The sequence below is a fragment of the Chinchilla lanigera genome, unplaced genomic scaffold, assembly GCF_000276665.1.
Source record: "Chinchilla lanigera isolate Chin_1 unplaced genomic scaffold, ChiLan1.0 scaffold00028, whole genome shotgun sequence".
In the NCBI taxonomy this organism is placed as follows: Eukaryota; Metazoa; Chordata; class Mammalia; order Rodentia; family Chinchillidae; genus Chinchilla; species Chinchilla lanigera.
The window spans coordinates 3,677,013-3,697,504 of NW_004955429.1; the positions used below are offsets into that span (position 1 = coordinate 3,677,013).

General features: G+C 34.8%; 1 protein-coding gene across 1 annotated transcript in view; it reads right to left on the reverse strand.

Moving 5' to 3' along the window:
• Gpr158 (G protein-coupled receptor 158) overlaps positions 1–20,492 on the reverse strand; it is a 412,097-nt gene that overhangs the window by 35,249 nt on the left and 356,356 nt on the right. Inside the window, exon 6 of the mRNA XM_005386897.1 lies at positions 14,671–14,780. Coding sequence (XP_005386954.1) covers positions 14,671–14,780 — 110 coding nt within the window. The remainder of the gene's footprint in view (positions 1–14,670; positions 14,781–20,492) is intronic.

Here is a 20,492-nt window from a genome sequence, read left to right on the forward strand (position 1 = left end):
ACTGTCTTAAGAATGAAGACGAAATTAAGTTATTTACATATAAACAAAAACTAAGGGAGTTTGTCTCTAGTAAATGATGCCCTATAAGAAATACAAAAGGGAATACTTTAGGATGAAGTGAAAGGACCTACACAGAATGCAAATAATGAAGAAATGAAAAATATGAGTAAAGGTAATTAAGAAAATTCATATAAAAGTCAGTATTACTACATTTTAGATTCACAATTCCTCATTTTTTCTGCATGATTTAAAAGACAATTGCATAAAACCAATATAAATCTATATTCATGAGCACACAGTGCCTAAAGATATAATTTGCAAAGATAAAAATGTCAACGTGGAGACTAGACTACTACATACTATTGAAGTTGATATAAATTTAAAATAGATTGCTACAAATTTGGGATATTGATTGTAATTCCCAGGGTTACCACTAAGAGCATAAGTAAAACATATATAGTAAAACAAAAGAGAGGGGAATGAAAATGGAACATGTGATGGTGAAACTTCATTGTCAACATGACTGGATGAGGAGACTCCTAGAGAGTCAACTGGATTATGGGGTGCTGTGCTCATGATGTTCACAGTTGAATGTGCTGTTAAAAGATGGGTTTTACAGAGGTGGTTCTTGGGAATGTGCCCTCAGAAAGTACAACTTTTGCTGCTGTTATGCCTCTACTCTGCTTGCCAGCCACCAGGAAGAGAGCAGCTTTGCTCCACCATGCCTTGACGTTTCTCTTCGGAGCCAACTGACCATAGACTGAACTTTCTGAAACTGTGAGGCAAATAAACATCTCCTTTAAATTATGGATGTCAGGTATTTTATCCTAGCAGCAGAAGAGCTGACAAATATAGAAATTGGTAAGAAAAAAACGGGGTCATTTCTGGGACTGATATGTGACCATGTGGTTTAGGAGCCTTTGTAACTGGTTTATGAGAGAAATTTGGAAAGGTTTAGAGGCACAAGCTAGAGAAGTACTAGAATATTATACGCAGAACTTGATGAGTGAGTATGGTCAGAACTCAGAAGAATAGAAAGCTGATTGGAATGTGGGCAGCAAAGGCAAAGCTCATGAGGCTTCGGTTGGAATCAATATTCTATTGGGAAATACACTAGAAGGCATGTATATTACATTGTGGCAAATAATTTGTTTACATTTTGCCTCTGTCCTGAGACTTTTTAGGAGGCTGAGTTTAATGGTGGTGGACTAATTGATCTGGCAGAGGATATTTGAAGACAACCCAGTGTTCAGATTGTGGCATGGACACTGCTGACTGCTTTTGGCCAGTGTATAGTAATAATAGTGAACAAAGAGAAGACTGTAAGTATTTAAAAAATTAAATCTTGGTCAGAAAATCTCCATGTGTAAACTTGGGGCCAAAATTTTGGTTACTGCAAAGATCACAGTAGTATCATTAAAAAGAAACCAAGAATTTTGAACTAGGACAGGAAGAAAAATGCCTTGAGGGCATCTCAGAAATCAGTAAAGCCCTACTTCCTTCAGACTAAAGTATAAACCTTTCATATGAGAAGGAAGTTCCTAGGCCCTCTGCTTGGGAAAGCCCACCTAGGAATTGGTTTCCCAGGATTCATTTCACCATGTTCAACCATTCAGATGATCTGAGATCATTACAGCCATGGTTCAAAGTGGCCCAGGAACTGCTCAAGTTGGCAGCAGACCCTGAAATTCACCATGAGATGCTTGTTTTGCTGCCATACACAATGCAAAGGTTGTGGTGTTACCAAGGCTTCCCTCAGACACCAAAGGAAAGCCTGGGAATATGGGCAGTGTGACCCTCAGGGGTATATACATAACGTGTGGGAATGAAGCCAAAGGTACAGTGAAGACCCAAGAGTCAAAGATGCCAAGAATATGGAACATCTGCCGAGAAAAGTTACAGATGGTAAGGAGAGCCAACCCAAGAGAGAGATCATATGGTCCACAACTGGCAAGATTGTAGGATTGGGGCTGCCCAAACCCTATAGATCTCACATGTTACCGATGTGTGCACCAGATGCTGGATACAGAGCTACTGGACTGTTGGTTTCTGGTCTTACCCTCATCCTATTCTTTTCTAGCTTCCTATTGCTGCCTTTTGGAATGGACTGTTTATCCTGTGCCATTTTACCTCGGGGTTATAAATCTTACTTTTTAATTTTTATAGGAATTCACAGCTGAGTTTGCCCTGAGTCTCAAAGATTACCTTTGACTTCAGCAATGCTGGAACTGTTGAGTCTTTGGGGGAAGAATTATTGTATTTTTGATGTATCCTAGATAGCTTCATTGTATTATGTGAGATTATGACATTATTATAGACCATACCTTAAGCCACAATTCAAGTCTTAAATGTTTTCACATTGAAATCATACAAAGTATCTTGTCTGATCACAATAGATTGAATTAGAAAAGGTACACTGGAAAACTCACAAATATATGGAAATTAAACAAAATTCATTTAATAATGGGTTAGAGAAGAAATAAAAAGGACAATTAGAAAATTATTTTCAGTGGATGCAAATGAAAATACAACATATTGAAACTTTGGTGTTGCAACAAATGCAGTGACCAGGTGAAATTCCTAGTTGCATATATTAAAAAAGAAACAGATTAATAACCTAAGCTTCCACCATAAGGAAATAAAAGTAAAGAGCAAATAAAACCCAAAACAAGCTGCAAGAAAAAAATTATATTAGAAAAATAAAGGCAATGGAGATTACAAAATAGTAGAGATAACCAACAAATCAAAGTTTTATTTAAGACTAATAAGTTGACAAACCCTTTGTTAAACTGCCAAAAAAATGAACAAAATCAGGAATTAAACTGAAAATATTACCACTGTCTTCATATAAAATAAATATTAGGAGAAGATTACAGTTAATTTTACGTTATGTGAATTTTACCTCAACCCCCAACCCTGATTCTTGCAGAAAAATTTGAACATTTGAATCTCTCTGTATGCCAGAGTCCCTGTTTACTGTAGCTATGACACCCTGAGCACTGTTGTTCCTCCCCTCACATGATTGTGTATGTAGAATTCACTAGGTGTAGAAGATAAGCTGTGCGTTAGTTTTTCGTCAGTAAATGTATCATTCACCTATGCAGAGCAACCTTAGGTTTATAAGAAGAGATGGAGCTCAATATACCATATATCTGATAATATAGCATGGTTGATTCCCTCAAATACAGATCAATAATGCTAAATGACCTAAAATCAGACCTCCTTAAACTCAGCGTGAACACCTGTTTCTTAACCACTCCTTTGCAGCTCTTTTGGTTATAACAGTATTGCAAATGTAGGATGTTTAAAAGCAATTCAGTTCTTGCACTGAAAAGATGTTTAGTTTTGAAAAGTTTGTAATAAAAGCTCACAGAGGAACATATTTAAATATAGAAAATATTGGTGCCCCTCTCTCTGCTCTCTGGCCTCCAACTTACTACAGAAAAAATATTTCAACAATATACAGATAGTAAACCCTTCTGAAGATTAAGAGTAAATCAGATTATTTAAGAATTATGATAGTTCTTTTCTTTATTTCCAGACTAATTATGAATTGCATAGCATTTTCTGCCAAGTATTTATTAAAAGAATTTCTGCCCTTATCTTGCAATTATTTAGCACTGATTAATCAGGACATGCAATTGTAAATTAAATTTTCATTTCCAGGATTAGGTTCTTATACTATTCAACATGACATTTTGGTTTTAAGAAGATGATTTCAGATGAACTATAAAAGGAAAGTTATTGCAGATGGTTGCTTAATAATATCATTACTTAAATAACTGATTTTATTACAATTGCAAAAGAGAAGCATCCCCAATTGCATGGCTTTGTAGACAGTGCTGAAGGGAAAATTCCTTAGGCCAACAAAATTTAGTAGTTTGTTTTGAGAAAAAAATTCAGGAATCTGGTAGTTCCCAGCATCAGAACCCACCCTGAGGACTCCAACCAACAATGTGGTCAGAGAGTATTTATAGGAAAACAGAAACAAGGCAGACAAAACAACTTAATTGGCTACAGTCAATCAGGCAGTTAATTTGTGACAGTTTAACTAGTTGTTTACAGCTTGATTAGTTAATTAGCTTCAGAGCCTTCCACAACCAGCTGACCTCAGTTAGTGTGATTAAACTCTACCTCCCTTTGGTCTATTTTGTCTATGGCAGATGTTCAATTTCCATTCATGGCCTTCCACACACATTTAATAATAAAGGGAAAGAAATTGCTCACACTCAAAGAACTGGGATGGAGGAAGAAGAAAAGAAAGAAGGGAAAATTTAAAAAAGAATATATGTATGCAAGATAGCTAAGATAATTGTACTACTAATTTCTATTAGTTTATTGAAAGGAACAGTTAGTGCTTACATTGTTTGATCAATTTTGCATGCCTATATCTTGTAATCTGAGCAACTACTTTGAAGGTAACAATATGCAATATAATAACCATTGCTAATTTCCTATGATCTTGTTTGAAATTGTTTTGTTTTTATTGTTTTTCTCTCTTTAAAATAAAAAAAATGCAAAGGAGAAATGTCTAAAATACACCATTTTAATGTTAATATTTACATCTTGATTTAGTCTTACTTATAACTAAAGATTTAGTTGTACAGTTTGAGAAAATTCTTTCCCCCTGAAATATAGGCTAATCACATGTAAATATTCCCTTGGTATTTTAAGGGAAAGCTTTTGGAATCTTTTCTTTTTAATCAAGATTGTGCATATGGGCATATGGAAGAAATGATAATAGCACACAATGTTTCTCTTTATATGGTCATTTTCAATCTACTTTATAAGGTCTATTGGTTCTATTTTTCAGGCTCCTTAGCATACAAAATAGAAAATGAATGGACCAGACTACACACCACAAAAGGATGGTAAATTTATTTGGAAATATGCCATTGTTATTTAACATGTGTTATCATTTTTAAGAAACAAGAAAACTCACTACATTCTCAAAGAAGAGTTGCACGTTAATATCTTTTATGTATTTTAGGTGTTAGTCCCATGTAAAAAGTTAAAAACATTTTTAAAAATCCTGAAGTGTCCTTTGCATTAACCTTAAACTTAACCCAGAGAAAAATAAATAAAATGTATTAGCTAGCAAAGGAAAACTGTAAGCATAGAAATAATTCAGGAGATAACAACTGCTGAGTTTGATATTTTAGTTGATATTATTGATGTCATTTTCAGTGAAACTTTTAGAAATTAATTAAAAAGTGCTGCTATGGTTGCCCTTTGGTTGTGCTATTGAATTATTTATACTGTATCTCACCACTAGATTAAACACCATTTGAATTAAAGTTTTTTACAAGTTCCAAAGTGCCTACTATTACACTGCTTTGCCTGTGATGGCTCATAAATGATAAACACTGCAATAAGGACATCTATTTTTAGATGCAACAGGATTATTTTATTAAAACTATAGTACATTGTTAAGGCAAAAAAATTAGAAAACCATAAACAATTATAAAAAAGGATATGGAAACCATTTGAACTTGCACTAGTTATACATAAATACTACTAGCATTTGGGGGAATTTTATTCTCTAGTAGTTTTGTATACACACAAAAACATTTTTATAGTATTAGAATGATAGTGTATAATTTATATTTTCATTTGCTTCATGTATGTTACTTTGAGCTTTGTAGTATAACATTCTATATTTTATGAACAATATGCTCTTTGATAGCCAACAGCCATTTAATCAAACCACAGTTTTCATCATCCACACTCTAATGACTGTTTTACGGGTAAGTCTTTGTGTTTATCCTTAAGTTTTTCTTTATTTTTCAGAAAGTAAAATAACTGAATTTTTTTAAAAAAGCTCTTAATACATATTATGAAGTATAGATGAGTTAATGATTAAAATTCTCTCCAGGATAGTATATTTTAACCTTTTGCTACTTACTATTATTAATAATTATAATTTTTAAAGAAAACACTATTTCCTACTGAAATTCGTGAAAAACTGCACCCTAATGTATTTTCTCTGCTTTAATTACTAGTTTCTTTGAATATCTGTGCATGTATTTTTATATTTGTATAATTTCTTTGGACAACTATTTAATTCTCATTTTAAAAATTAGTTATTTGTCTTTTAGGTACTAAGTTAGATTTATGTATTCTAGTTACTGCACTTTAGTAGATATACAATTTGCAGACCCCACCCTCCACTGGTTCAAGTGGATAAAAAGGTGAATAACTTTGAAAGACTTTGCTTTGAAAAGAGGTCTCCAGGCCTCCTCCTCCTTTAGACTAGTATTGTATCTCATAAACAAGAAAGCTGACTACTGTAGAAGTACTGACTCATCTGCTATTTTTCAAAATGATTGTGAACAACTGGGGTCAAATCTTTGGTATAATTAATTGGTGAAGCTGACCAGAATTATCTGGGATTTTTGTGGGATGTTGGCACAACTGTTTTCAGATTGGACACATACACATTTTGCATGAAAACCAACAGGATGGGCACAAGCTAGGTGAGCCATTGTCACATGAGAAGGATTGTAAGTGTATCCATCTACAAACAAGCCAAGGCCCTCACTCTGGGCCCAGGCATAATACAACATCTGGAGGCAGGTGATGGTAGCAAACAGCTTGAAGAAGGCGGTTGTTCCATCTTGGGTTTTAAAGGAACTTGGTTCCCCTTTCTTCTCACTCCCTGAATGAATTAATCTTACTATTCACTTATTCCTTCATCTACTTCCCCTAAAGAAGATAGATATTTGAACTGAAAGGCATAAAGGATACAGGATTTGCTCACAGAGCTGCTAATAAAGAACATTAGAATGATAAAGTACTTACAAGCTTTAGTCTCAGAAGTACTAATTCTGAATTACCAGATGGAAGTTTTCCTTTAAAGGTTGGGTAGAACACACATGCCTGTAAACACACACACACAAACACACACACAGACACACACACACATATACACACACACATACTCATATGAAAAACTGAAAGCAGGGTTGGCAATATAGCTCAATGGCACAATGCCTGCCTGGCAAGCTTAAGGTCATGAGCCTGATTCCAGGTACCAATGGAAAAAAAAAATTGAAAGCATAAAAATCCAGGCAAGAAAAAAACTCACACTTCAAAAATAGCACACAGCCCATAAACAATATATTCTAATGTGAGCCTTTTCTCAGAGATCTGGACATAATCTATTGTGATGTCATTAGTAATTAGAATATATATATATATATTTATATTTAAGACCAATAAATTGACAAAGCCTTTGTTAAACTGCCAAAAAAAATGGACAAAATATATATATGGCTCAAAATGGAAAGGCTTTGACTGTAGACATTATAAAGTACATTTCAAAGACATGTGTCATGTAATAAAGTAAGTAGAAAAACTGAAGTCAGATAAAGTTTCTAGTCTTAGTTTTCTGAATGAACTATGTTTCTATTTTATTCACATCTATTAGTTAATATGTTCTGGAGAAAAATGAATTTTGAATGAAAAATGAAATGAATTTAAATTTAAAATGAATTTTGCTTTTCTTTGTATTTTTATTTGAAAGGTACACATGGATATTAAAGATTCTATATGAATGCAGCTCTCTAGTTAATAAATGCATATTTTGTCAGTATGCATATATTTCCCAAATCTTTTACTTCATAGGAGTAAACTAAATTAGACATATTTATAAATGGAGCTATTCAAGGGCAAAATTCTTAACTTATTTCTGAAAACAGCATGTAGTACCAGTACAGTTAATAACTTTTGGCCTTTCTGCTGGAGTCCTTGTGCACGCTGGACAGGACAGTGTGATAAGAAGTCACTAGCAAGACCAGAGTGGGAATTAATGCTTAGAAAGAAATTATTTTCTAGCTACTTAGATATTTTATAATTAAAAAGTAACTCTCTGAAGCTTAGGGATTTTCTTTTCATGACTCTTGTCTCCTAGCTCCATAACATCCCAGGGCATGCAGACTCAGGTAGCCGCAGTTAAAATGCAAATGTGCCCATAAAAAGAAGTTACATGGAGGAAGAAGGCCTCCTTTGCTTATTTCTCAGTGTTTCAACTGCCTTCATTTTTTAGATCGTTCATGCCTAAGAACAATCAGAATGACAAAAACATGGCGTCTATCAAGCTAAGATCTAGCTATGCAGAATCAGGCTAGCACACCGATCGCCTGTGCTTTCACTGGGTCTCTGCGGTACACTGCATACACATTCTTCCTTAATTAATGAAATTATGAAGCTATTAATAGCCAATGACTTTCAATCTTTCCTGTTTCATTAAATATGATTTATAATAGTGAAACTGTCTCCAGTGATTCTTTGTAAATCTTCATCTCAAAAAGCCGAGAATAGCGTTTAATGAGTTACTGAGCTGGAAAAGAAAAGCCAAATCACTTATAAAACTAATTTTCTATAATTTCTTAAAATTCTATATTAGAGTTCTGCAACATCAATTTACTCGTTCATCTTCCAAGATTTCATTTTGTGTGACTTTTTAAATAAAGAATATATTTATTCTTCTATGATATGAAAAACACAAAGGCAAGGGGAAAGGCTCAAATGTTTTTGGATTCATTTCTAAAGTTAGGTAACTTTCTTTGGTTTGGAACTTGCTCGGCTTCCTGTCCAAGTAGTGCACTCCCGGACAGAAACAGACCTTTCTCAGAAGCATGAGTTCCTTTTCTATAGTGAACTATATGGTTCTTAAGAAATGTCCCTATGAATAATTCTCCACTTCAGGGTATTTTACATTCCGGAGTAGTTGCTCAGTAAAGATGAGAAACCAGTGAGCTGAGCAGAGAAAAGGCCTGGAATCCATGTCATAACTACAGTCCACATGCCAAGCTTTTCCCATTTCCTACTCAAAATGCAATGTCCACATCTACGTATTCAAAGGATGATTTACTCGTATATTATTTTGTCTGAGATCGGCAATTGACCAAAACCATTTTAAAATTATTTCATATTCAAACGCTTTGTTTAGGTCACGACTTAGGAGCTTGCTATGGTTTGGATATGGCTAGTGTGTTTCTCTATGGACTGTGTATTGCAGGTTTGGTCCCTAGTAAGGCTAGATGGGTGGTATTAAATTCAAGATATGAGGCCTAGTAGCAGTCTTGAGCTAACTGGGGGCATACCCTTGGAAGGTTAAAGTATTTCTCATGGCACACTTTAGTTCTTGAGAGATGGTTATTTTGAGGAGTAGGTCTGGCTCCATGCTGCTGTCTGGTTTCCTGTTTAGAGATGAGCCACAGGCCTTTGCCAGAACCAGCTCTATTTAGAGGAATTTCATCCTGTAAAACTGTGAGACAAACTACCTTTCTTTATAAAATTAGCCTGCCTCAGATATTTTGTCATAGTAACAGACAAATACAGACCCTAAATATCATTCATCTATGTGTAGGGGTGCAAGACAAGTATTAGAAGAATCTTGTGAATGTCTGAAGGCATCTGCTTAGCCATTTAAGAACAAAGGTCATTCGTTTGTAGCTTTCCTAAGTGAGGGATTAACCAATAGCTCGTTCAGTGGTCTGTAAAAACAGACAAGTCTGCACTTCATTTATAAAATTAAATAAGTGCTTCTGCCTGAGGCTCCACTGAAAATTCCCTGCCACCTGTGATTGTCACAAGTTAAGCTAAAAGAGACCATGTTCACTCTATCACAAACTCTTGCGTTTTCTAGAAAGCCACCCACTTGCTTTTCTTTTGCAGTTTTAGAAATTTAAGGTCTCTTATTTTATATGTACTTAGAAGAATACATAAAATAAATATATATAAATATCTCCCAGTTACTTTTTAAAATTTACTAGGAAACAAACTAAAACATATAAAAAACAAACCTTCCCACAAACTGTAAATATTTGGTGCTAATGAGCACAGCAGAGAAAACTGCTGCGGGTTGTACCCAGAGCAAGGAGTGCTGAATAATGCATGAAATGACAAATCCCAGTCCACAGCCAGGAGAAGCCTTTTTGCAGCTTGTTTAAAGATTCATTTTAAACACAGTATAAAAGAAGTTCTTTGTCTTTTGTTGATTAGCCTGGGAAAAATGAAAAGCTAATGTGGCTTCAAAAACATTATTGTAGGGAAATATTCTTTTAAGTTTTAAAATTTCTCTCCACCCCTCTTTTCTTTAAAAACATTTTCTTATGTTGCCTCCTAAAAACATATGTGGCTTTTCTAAGCCTAGAGATTATGCCTTCCCCAGTTTCTTAAACAAATTAACAATCAGGAGGTCAGGTATTATATGAACCCACATGTCCATGAAAGTACTAGATGTCCTTTTAGATCTGGCCTATGGCCTTCATATACTGTCAAACAATTCTTTGGTTACTGAAGGAAACTCTTGTATAAATGCATGTTCTTTGTTTTGTCCACTTCATTTTTTTTCCTACCTTATGATCCCTACTGAGCTAACTAAAAACCTGTATTGTTACACTCCACCCCTTTTTTCAAACAGGGTGAAATAGCTTCCAATCTCAATAAATTGCATTGCATGAAGGCCTGCCAGTGGGGGGTGGGGTGGGGTATTTGTAGAGAATTTAAATAAATAATAAAGAAACCTAAAAGTTGATCTGGAATCAGTGGTGTAGTTTATTGGTAGAAGGTATGCTTAGCATACATGAGGCCCTGGGTTCAAACCCCAACACTGCAAATAAATCAGTGAATAAGTGAATGTTGGTCTGATTTTTATGGTCACAAATGCTAGTTATACCAAACAATATCAGTGACAAAATACTGCTCCCCAAGGGATAGACAGACCATTCCAATCCCCAAGCCAAGCTTAAGGCAGCCCGTGTTACACTGCTAATAATCAAAAAAACTTTTTTTTTTAGTTTTCTTTTGGCTTATTGTAGTAGTCTTTGTCTGCATTCTCAGACACGGCACAGGATTACCAGAGAAAAAGCACAGAGATTTGGTAAAAATGAGTTCCCATCCCAGACTAGAAGTACCAATTCTAAAGATTTAGTGAAATCCTGTTTCTTATTCATATCTTTTTCAAGTTTTCAGTGCTCTAGGAATTCTATTACACTACAGTTCATCAGGAAGAGACCAGGTGACAGAGAAAAAAATGTTTCCTGTTTCTATTAAACCATGAGGGAAATACCTGTACAGCATAAAACTCAGGTCTTTTTTGTCTATCTTATCTTCAAGGGACTATGACAGTCATTTTATGTATCCCTACTTATAATTTCCTTAGAATTTCTGTCTAGGGAGGTATGACTGACTTTTACTTTTTTAATTTAAAATGAAAACTGAAATTTCTGTGAAAACCCCTTAGCTCAACCTAGTTTAATCCCTCAAGCTCCTCTGGAAATGGTCTTCTCATCGCCTGTTCTTCAGTTTCCCATTAATTCTGTGGTTTTCCCATATCCTCAGAATGAACTCCCTTTTTGTTTAACTTAGCCATAGTCAGTTTCTGTGGTTTGCAACCAAAAAAAACTCCATTTCGTATATTTACATCCATTCAAAGTATATTTAACACTTACAACTTTATAAGTAAAATAGTAAACCATTTTATGTATGAGGAAATTCATTCTTAGACGTTAAAGTAGTTAACAATGGTTGTTGTACTACATATTGATATCTTCAAATTAGATGTTCAGATAAACAAATATAGACATGTAAGATTGATTAAACACTTAAACATTAACTGTTCCTTTCAACAGAGCAATAAAAGTCAGTAGTACAGCTATGTTAGCTATCCTCTGTATACATACACACATATTTCCCCTTCTTTCTTTTCTCTTTTCCCTCATCCCAGTCATTCTTTCCTTTTGAGTGGTTTCCTTAAAGTAGTTTATTTTTGGTTGCATAAGAAATTATACTAGAAATGACATTTATATTTGGATTTATAAGAAGTTAGTCTCTTCTCTTCATCTTGTCACTGGAAAAGTTTAGAAGTCACTTCTTCTGGGTTGCATTTTGCTTGACTTTAAGAGCTATCAGCCCAAAATACCACTAACTGTTCCATTCATTAAAACCATCCACACATCCACTCATTTAACCAATATTGGATGCACGATAGATTCAAAGTGCAGCACTAAACATGGGGTACAGAAACCCCAGCCCCATCCGTCCACGGTCTGCCTTCCTACAAATTGCTCATATTTCTCTGGGATGCTGATTATTCCATTTATAGACAAACAATAATATAATCAGTTAAATTTAAGCAATATGAGGAAAATCCAGAATATAATAATAAAGCCATATGGTTCGTACAGGATAAGAATAATTCAGCTCATTAAATTAGAAATAGTTTCCACTCGATTTAAGCCTTCTATAGAGTAATTCCTCATTGCAATGACTTCTAGAGTCACAGAGAGAAAACACTGTTAATTTCAGGCTTTAAAAATAAACAAAAAAGATGATGAAATAAGCTCATTTCCTACATTCCAATAATTTGCATGCCACCCTCAAGATTTCTGCTGGATCTGTGCACCAGTTAGTGTTTTCTTTAAATTAGTTTCCTTTTATTGTTTGAAAATATTTTAAAGGGAACTATTTTGCTACATTAAAGAAAAGCCAATAGACAACACTTTGCATAAACAGAAAGTAACAACAAAAATACAAAAATGAAACAAAAGTAATGCATCTTAAATAGATAGCAGTGTAGTGAAAAGCTTGCTGCCTGATCCACTCTTCATTCCATAGAAAGCCCAGTAACTGTTTGACTGGTATTAAAGACCTACTAGTTCCAAACTGATCCTTCTCATGGAAATAATAAGAAGGACTGAAATAAAACCTAGATGGAAGTAATTTTCTCACTGCATGATTTGGTTTATTTCGTACTGTATTCACAGTCCACCAAATATCTTTTTGCAGACAGACCATGGCGTTCTGTGTTTCAGACATGTGGGGACACAATGATGCAGCGATCTGGGGAATGTGAACATGTTCCATGTGCAGAGAACTCAGGAAAGCAGAGCCCATGTATGCACTGGGTGTTTCATTCAGCTAGTCATCTGCTGATATGTAGTAACCACCTCCCAGGTGTCAGTTTTTGTGCTGAGTGTTGGAGACTCAGTGGAAGGACTCTCACTTCAGGAAGGTAGTGAAGACAGTTTTTAGACAACTGTAAATCAGTGAAAATATTACAGTAGAGAACCCAATATACACTAAGAGCCAGACCAGTATGAAGAAGAGCTATTTTTAAGTCACAAGAGGGCACTATTTCAGGAGTTCTAGAAGGTCTACTGTGCTTGATTCTTCCTTTCCTTCAGTGAACATTAGTGGGCAAAGGGCGATTACAGAAGGAATGGGAGTCTGGGAGGTACTTGAAGAGTAAGCCACAGTAGCAAAATGTGCTATGATATGGACAGAATAAAGAGAGAAGCAGAAAACTGTTATAGATTTTTCTAATTCTTTTTTTTTTTTTTTTTTTTTGGTACTGGGAATCGAACTCAGGAGCTTGCGCTTGCCAGGCAGGTGCTTACATTGTTGAGCTACATCCCCAGCCCAATGCTTTTGTTTATAAGACAGAACCATGATTCCTTACAGTGAGAGGATACAGTAATATCTAAATTGAACCTCTTGAAACCTTGTCCAGTAATCTTTGTAATTTACTATTTTTAGGGTCAAGGGTATTCACATTTGTTCCAAGAAGATAATCTAGAGCATTCTCAGTTTTTCTCAGTAGCAAGAAGAAAGGAAGGAAAGAGGATGGAGAGAAGGAAGAAGTGGGGGAGAGGAAAGAGGGATGAAAGGAAGGAGGAAGGGAGATTCTTGTGTGGTCAGTAATTATCACACTTTTTAAAAGGTTGAAGGGGAGGATATTTAACATAAGACAAACATGCACATTATGACATCTAAAATAAGCCGTTGATTGTGTGAGCAGTATTAGAAGACTTTCACTGAGAAACACTTATGGAAAAATTAGCATGAAAGTATTAATACCTTATTGTGGGTATCAAAACAGCTTCCGAGATGATCAAAACAAAGCATTTTCTCTATAGGTTACATTTGAATCCTGCAAGAGGCATTTGTTTGTTTTTCTCCAATCCTCTTTGGCACAACTTCACTGAAACTTTGCTTAAATATGGAAACGGGAGGCAAGAGAAAACCTTTGACTATTTCCCAGCCATCCCTACCTTCTGTAAATAAGTAGTTTATTTTATTGCCTCATTCTTCCTAATACATGGTTTTGAAACTAAGTATGAGGCAATTTACAGTTTTCTCCATTTTTCAAGGTTGATAATCATGGCAGCATATCAGGTAAAGAGGGAAGCCCAGAATATATATATTTTAACCTCACACATACATCGTCAGCATAGAACTTGGGAATGGAGGACAGTAGCTTTTGTGAAATAAGCCCATTGCTGAATTAGCTTATACAGGATTCTGTGGCAGCTCAGACACAAATCACCATTTTAGCTGTATTGTCTTTGTATTTCTTCCTGGTTTTAGCTAGTAAATACTAGTTATCACTCTAATGGGTTTTTTCTTTTTCATAATTATAAGGAGGAATGACACATTTTACCAACCAATGCACATTTTACTAAAGCATCTTTTTCAAACTTCAGTTGTATTAAAGATTTCCCTAGGGAATCTAAGACATATTGCCTTGAAATTGAAAAATATAGATTATCTTGTATCTGAATTATTAAAATTAAAACATTTAAGTGGCCAACCCTGAACACAGTTACAAGCTAAGCCCCAAACTTTGATCCTTCCCTAGAAATGAAGAATAATACGGAATACCTGTGGAGCTTCAGAGTGACAGTTCCGTACACAGTGGCAAAACCGAGAAGACGGACCCATCTCAGGAGGATGCAGCGAAATGTACTCGGCTCGAAGTACAAAATAACAACCTGTGGGATAAGGACAGAAAGAAGGAGACCTTTAGAATCAACTGATGACCCAGACTACAGTAAATACTTCATAAACTGGTATTTGATACATGTGAATTTTGATCTAAGCATATACTCATTCAAATAATTTTTTAAAATGTTACTTTGATTGCTCATTGTTCAGATCAAAGATTTACAGAGGCTCTCTATTGCTTTCAAATAAAATATACATTCTTTAATTCAACTTGAGGAGCTTCTATTTGCTGTTTCTAAGCCTTTAGTACGTGCAAACTTACCTCTCCTTACTTCCCTGTATAGGCAAGCCAGGCTAGTTCCTGCTGCTACTGTCCACTGGAGTCTGCTTATTTTCACTTACAAATGTAGCCTCACCTTTCTTGCCTGAGGACCCTAACAAGAAAACCTCATTCATACTGGATGCCCCAGACAATCTACCACTCCATTCTTATTATTTAATTTACTACTTGGGTCAATTACCACAGCAGCTCTTCGTTTTTCATACCAGAGTCTTCATTCAACAAATAGTAAATAACCTTTCCATGTTACATGCAACTGATAAAACACAACAAGCAATAAAAACAGGAAAAGAGACATGTGAACCAGAGATTGCATTAAAGTAACATAGGTACTGACAAATATTTGTGCAGTTTTAGTGGAACCACAAAGGAACAAGTGAACAATTTTAGGAAAGACAGTCAAAAGATGCATGCAAGCCACTCTAGTACCTTTCATATGCTCCTGTTTGATTTTTAGCAGATCCTTACAAGGTAACAACTGGTTTGACCATGCCTAAGGAACACTGTATAGTGCTACTAAATTGGCTCAGCAATTCTACACCCTAGAGTGTAGAGGAGCCACCGTAAGGTGGCACATCATCACATAGATGATCTAAAAGAAAAATGAGGAAGGACAGAAAGGTTTCCATTCTTTGGAGGAGCTCCAGTCCTTGCCTTCAGCTTGGACATTGTCTACTGGCTTCCAGTGCAGATGCTTCAGTTTCTGCCTTGGATCCTTCAGCCTTGCGGTGCAAACTCATCAGCCTTCCATCACAGACCCATCGTGCTCCTGATACAGACTTGCACAGAACACTGCAGTGAACTCCAGACCTTGAACTGAATCCTTCGGTCTCCAGTGTGCGACACCCTCTGCATGCTTCCTCATCAAAATCTGTGGCGGGCCATCATAAGCCGATCTTGCAATTTCTTATACATTTGTATGTCTTGTGTTATACCTGTTTCTCTAGTAAAACCCTCACTGGTACAACATCCAAAAACATATATCTAAAAACCTTCTGCTGGAGTAGCAGCTTTAAACTGATTCTGCAGAAGTCAAGACCATCCTAACAGAAAATACAACCCCTCCCCAAACCCTGGGTGATATTTTTGGGTACTGCTGGTGGCCATGGTGCAGGGGCTAACATTTTACAAGTGGAGCCCCTCTTCTCCAGTACCAAGAATGTCATTACTGATATTTCTCAAATATTTCCATTAAATGAAGGTATTAAATTAGAATTATATTTTCAAGGAACAGAGAAAGCACTGAACAAAAGTCTTAAGAAGAAATTTTAAAAATGGAAAAATAGACATGAACAGGAAATAATGTTACCTTATGTGCTTTCAAAGTTAATAAAAATTTTTGAACTTTATTCTTTCACTTATACACGGTATTTGCCCACAGTTTTCCAGTTCACTATGTAGGTATGGAGAAGACACAGATAAAAACTTGCCTTCAGAATATACTAGAGACATGTTTGGATTCAGGAAAAAAATATATATGTACATATATTTTATTGTTTTGTTGTTTGTTTTTTTTTTTTTTGGTTTTTCTCCAGTACCGGAACCGAACTCACAACCTTGCGCATGCCAGGCAGGTGCTTTTGCCGCTGAGCTAAATCCCCAGCCCCATATTTTATTGTTTTCACAAAATAGGTTAAGCTTTTATCAATTTGTATTCCAGATTTTAATTCATATATTTAAACACATTTCCTTTCCATAAGAGTCCAATAGTAATTATGAGTTCTACAAAACAAGCTTTATTGTTTATTAAAGAATTAAAGTTGAAGAAAGCAGAGAAAATTTAGGGGTAAAAAAAACCAGACAGAAATCTTGATTTATGACTAAGGGATTTGGATAGTACATATATGTATATATATCCATTCTCATGCCAGACAGAAATGATACAATAGCAGCTAGAGGAATGAACAGAAAATCTAGCATAACATCTCAAGTATTTTTAGTAGAAATGACTTTATAACCTGTTTTGAAACTCTGCTTCATTGTTATGTTTATCTTTTTTCTCTTTAAAATTAAAAAATAAAAAAGAAATGATTTTACAAATTATTCTGAAACAGTGGATTCCTGGAGTTTTAAAATCCTGTGCTATTTTAAAGCTTCCCATTACACATTAAGCAATAGTTGGGTAATGAATAAACATAGATGAACAACCACAATACAGAAGTCTGTGTAATTTTATATTATAAAATAATGAATTACTTTTGAAGTGTTTGGGAATTATTGATAAAGCCTTCAACCTTTATTTCACAGATAAAAATTTTGAGGATTTGTCCCTGTAAGGGAAGACCGAGTCCTTCCAAAATAAATGAAAGAACAGTAGAGTCTTTTAGCATCTATGGGTAAGGTATAACTTTAAAAAATAAAAGAAAATAAAAATATAGTGAATTCAATCAGTTGTATTATTAGAAACAGCTCAGCAGATAGTTACTTGGAAATCCTAGTCTGGCTGAACCAGAGGCAATGCAGGTGATAGTGGAGAGTCCTCGCTCTGAATCTAGTTACCCTGTGTCCCAGTCCTGTTCTGTTCTTCAGTTGCTATATAACTTTGGCAAATTACCTAACATTGTCTTGAGATGCCTCAGATGTTCCATCAGTAAAATAGATGAAACAATAGCAATACTGCTTCCTGGAACTATTTTGAAGATTAATGTAATAGTACGGAGAAAATAGTCAAAAAGAGTGCAAGATATAGGACGTATTAAATAGGTATTGGATAATTATTAGGAGAGTTGATTGATTTGTTTTTTGTTCTAAAAGGTAACATTTTTTATTGTGGTATAATTATATACTATTATTCCAATGAATTATTTTCTGACCACTTTAGTCATTTCTTTTTAAATTCCTATAATCACTTTTTGTCTGTACACTTTTTTCTATCATATCTTATAGTTACTTGTACAGTGGTATCTCTGACTCAAATTTAAAACTGAAGAAGACCACGCTTTTCTATATTTCATATGCTTTTCCAACAGAAAACTTATATGTATTAAATATTTACTGAATGATATATCTTAGCTAATTTTTAAAAGAAAATGTTATCTTGAAAATACAACATTTGATGGAATTACCAGGCACCTACATAGTGTCAGGAACATCTCACATAACTTTCTCCAAAAAAAGCCATATTTTCAGTCATAGAACGAACCTTAAAGAATAGCAAGCAATTTGTGAAATGATCTCATGCGTCGTGTCAGGATGGAATGAAGCTAGAAACTAATAGCAAAAGAACCACAGAAACTACACAAATACATGGAGATTGAATAAAATACTTTTGAATGATTGTGAGTCATTGCGATATTAAAGGATAAATTTGAAAATTCCTCGAATCAAGTGATGATGGAAAAATGTTAGAATCTGTGGGACCCAATGAAAGCATTCTAGGAGGGACATTTACAACACATTAGAAAAGCAGAGTGATCCCAAATAAATAACCTAATGATGCATCTCAAGGTCCACAACAAAAAGTCAAAGCTAAAGCCAATGGAAGGAAAGAAATAATAAACATCAGTACATAGTTAATGAAATGGAGGATAAGCAATACAAAGGTTCAGTGAACAAAAAATTGCTTCTTTGAAAAGATAAACAAGACTGATAAATCTTTAGCCAAACTTAACAAAAGAAAGTGAAAAAGCCCTAAATTAAGAAAATGAGAGATAACGAAGGCTAAGTTTCAACCAATACCACTGACCAAGAGGATTACTGGAAACTATTTTGAAAACTTATATTCCAATAAGTTGAGAAATCTAGAAGAAATAGATAAGTTCTTAGACACATGTGATTTCCCAAAATTGAGCCTCAAGATTTAAAAATATAAATAGATCAATAACAAGCAATGAAATTAAAATAGTACCAAGAACATTCCCAACTGAATAAATCCAAGGACCCTGTAGATTTTCTGTTGAATTTTATCAGACTTTAAAGAACAGTTACCACCAATGGTCCTCAGACTTTTCCATGAAATAAAAAGGGAAGGACTATTTCCAAATTCTTTCTGTGAAGCCAGTATTACCATCATACTAAAACTAGATAAGGAGTCAACAAAAAAAAGAAAGCTATATCAATATGTAATACAACAAGCATTGTTAATTTCCTACCACTTTGTTACTCTGTATTGTCTGTACTGTTCTTTTGCTATTTTGTAAAAGGTTGTCTGTCTGTTAATGTTTTCCTCCTTTTATTTTTAAAATAAAAAAGGAAAGCTATTTATACCAATATCCTTGAAGAGCATGGATGCAAAAATCCTCACTAAGATTCTTGCAAACAGAATTTAACAACACAGTAAAAATATCATACACTATGATCAAGTTGGATTCATTCTAGGAATAGAGGGCTGATTTAACATATGTAAATCAATAAACATAATACACCACATAAATAAAACCAAGGCTAGAAAACCACATGGTCTGCACAATAAATGCCAAAAACGCCGCTGAAAAATGCAACTTTCCTTTATGATTAAAAAAATAAATCTCTGAAGAAAACAGATATAGAAAGACCTTTCTTCAAATTGATAAAAGGTATATACGACAAACCCATAATCAACATCATACTAAGCAGGAGTGATTTGGAGAAGGATTGTTTGGCTTGAAATGAAACAGAAAAGAAAAGGTGCATGAGTCCGAGGAAAATTATGATCAGTGATACCTCAGTTGTCTAACAGCTCCAAGTTTGAACTTTCCACCACGCAAACAGCAAAGCTTGAAAAAAAATCTTTTTGGTGATTGTAATGGTGATCCGTAGGCAAACTGAAAATCCGACTGGAAATGTGTTACGCATTGCATTGCATTGTATCTCTTCGCAGACACAAAGGGGCAAAGCACTGCTCTAGCCTGGATAATATATACTGCTTGTGAAATTTTGGGACCTCAGAACCAATTATTTGGTTTTCCATTATTTCTTATGGGAAAAACATATTCAGTTCTCAAACTTGTTCAAATGTGAATTGGGAACGAATTGAACTCGACAACTGAGATATCACTGTACTTCTAACAAGAAGCTTTTCTGTGTTATCCTCATGCCAGAGGGCTGGCATTCTGAGACTAAGTGAGGCTTCTATCTTATTTTCATGCTTCTTCCTGTCATTGAACACTGCACTCATCAACTCTATTTTGAAATCATTTCTGTGATTGGTTTATTTAACGTCTCCTCCCAGCTGGTTTATGAGATACATAAGGGCAGGGATTGTAACTGTATTATTCATAAGTACATTTCATTACCTAGTATAGTATTTGGAAATATCAGGTAACTAATACAATCATATGCAAAGTACTAAGATTTTAAAAATACAGAAAAGGAAGAGACAAGGAGAAGGAGAGAATAAATGAGGATGGAAAAACACAGTAAGTTCATTTTTAGATATATGGGTATAAAAAGCCTATACAATATCCAGTTCAGATCTAGGTTTTTAAAAACTGGTTAATGC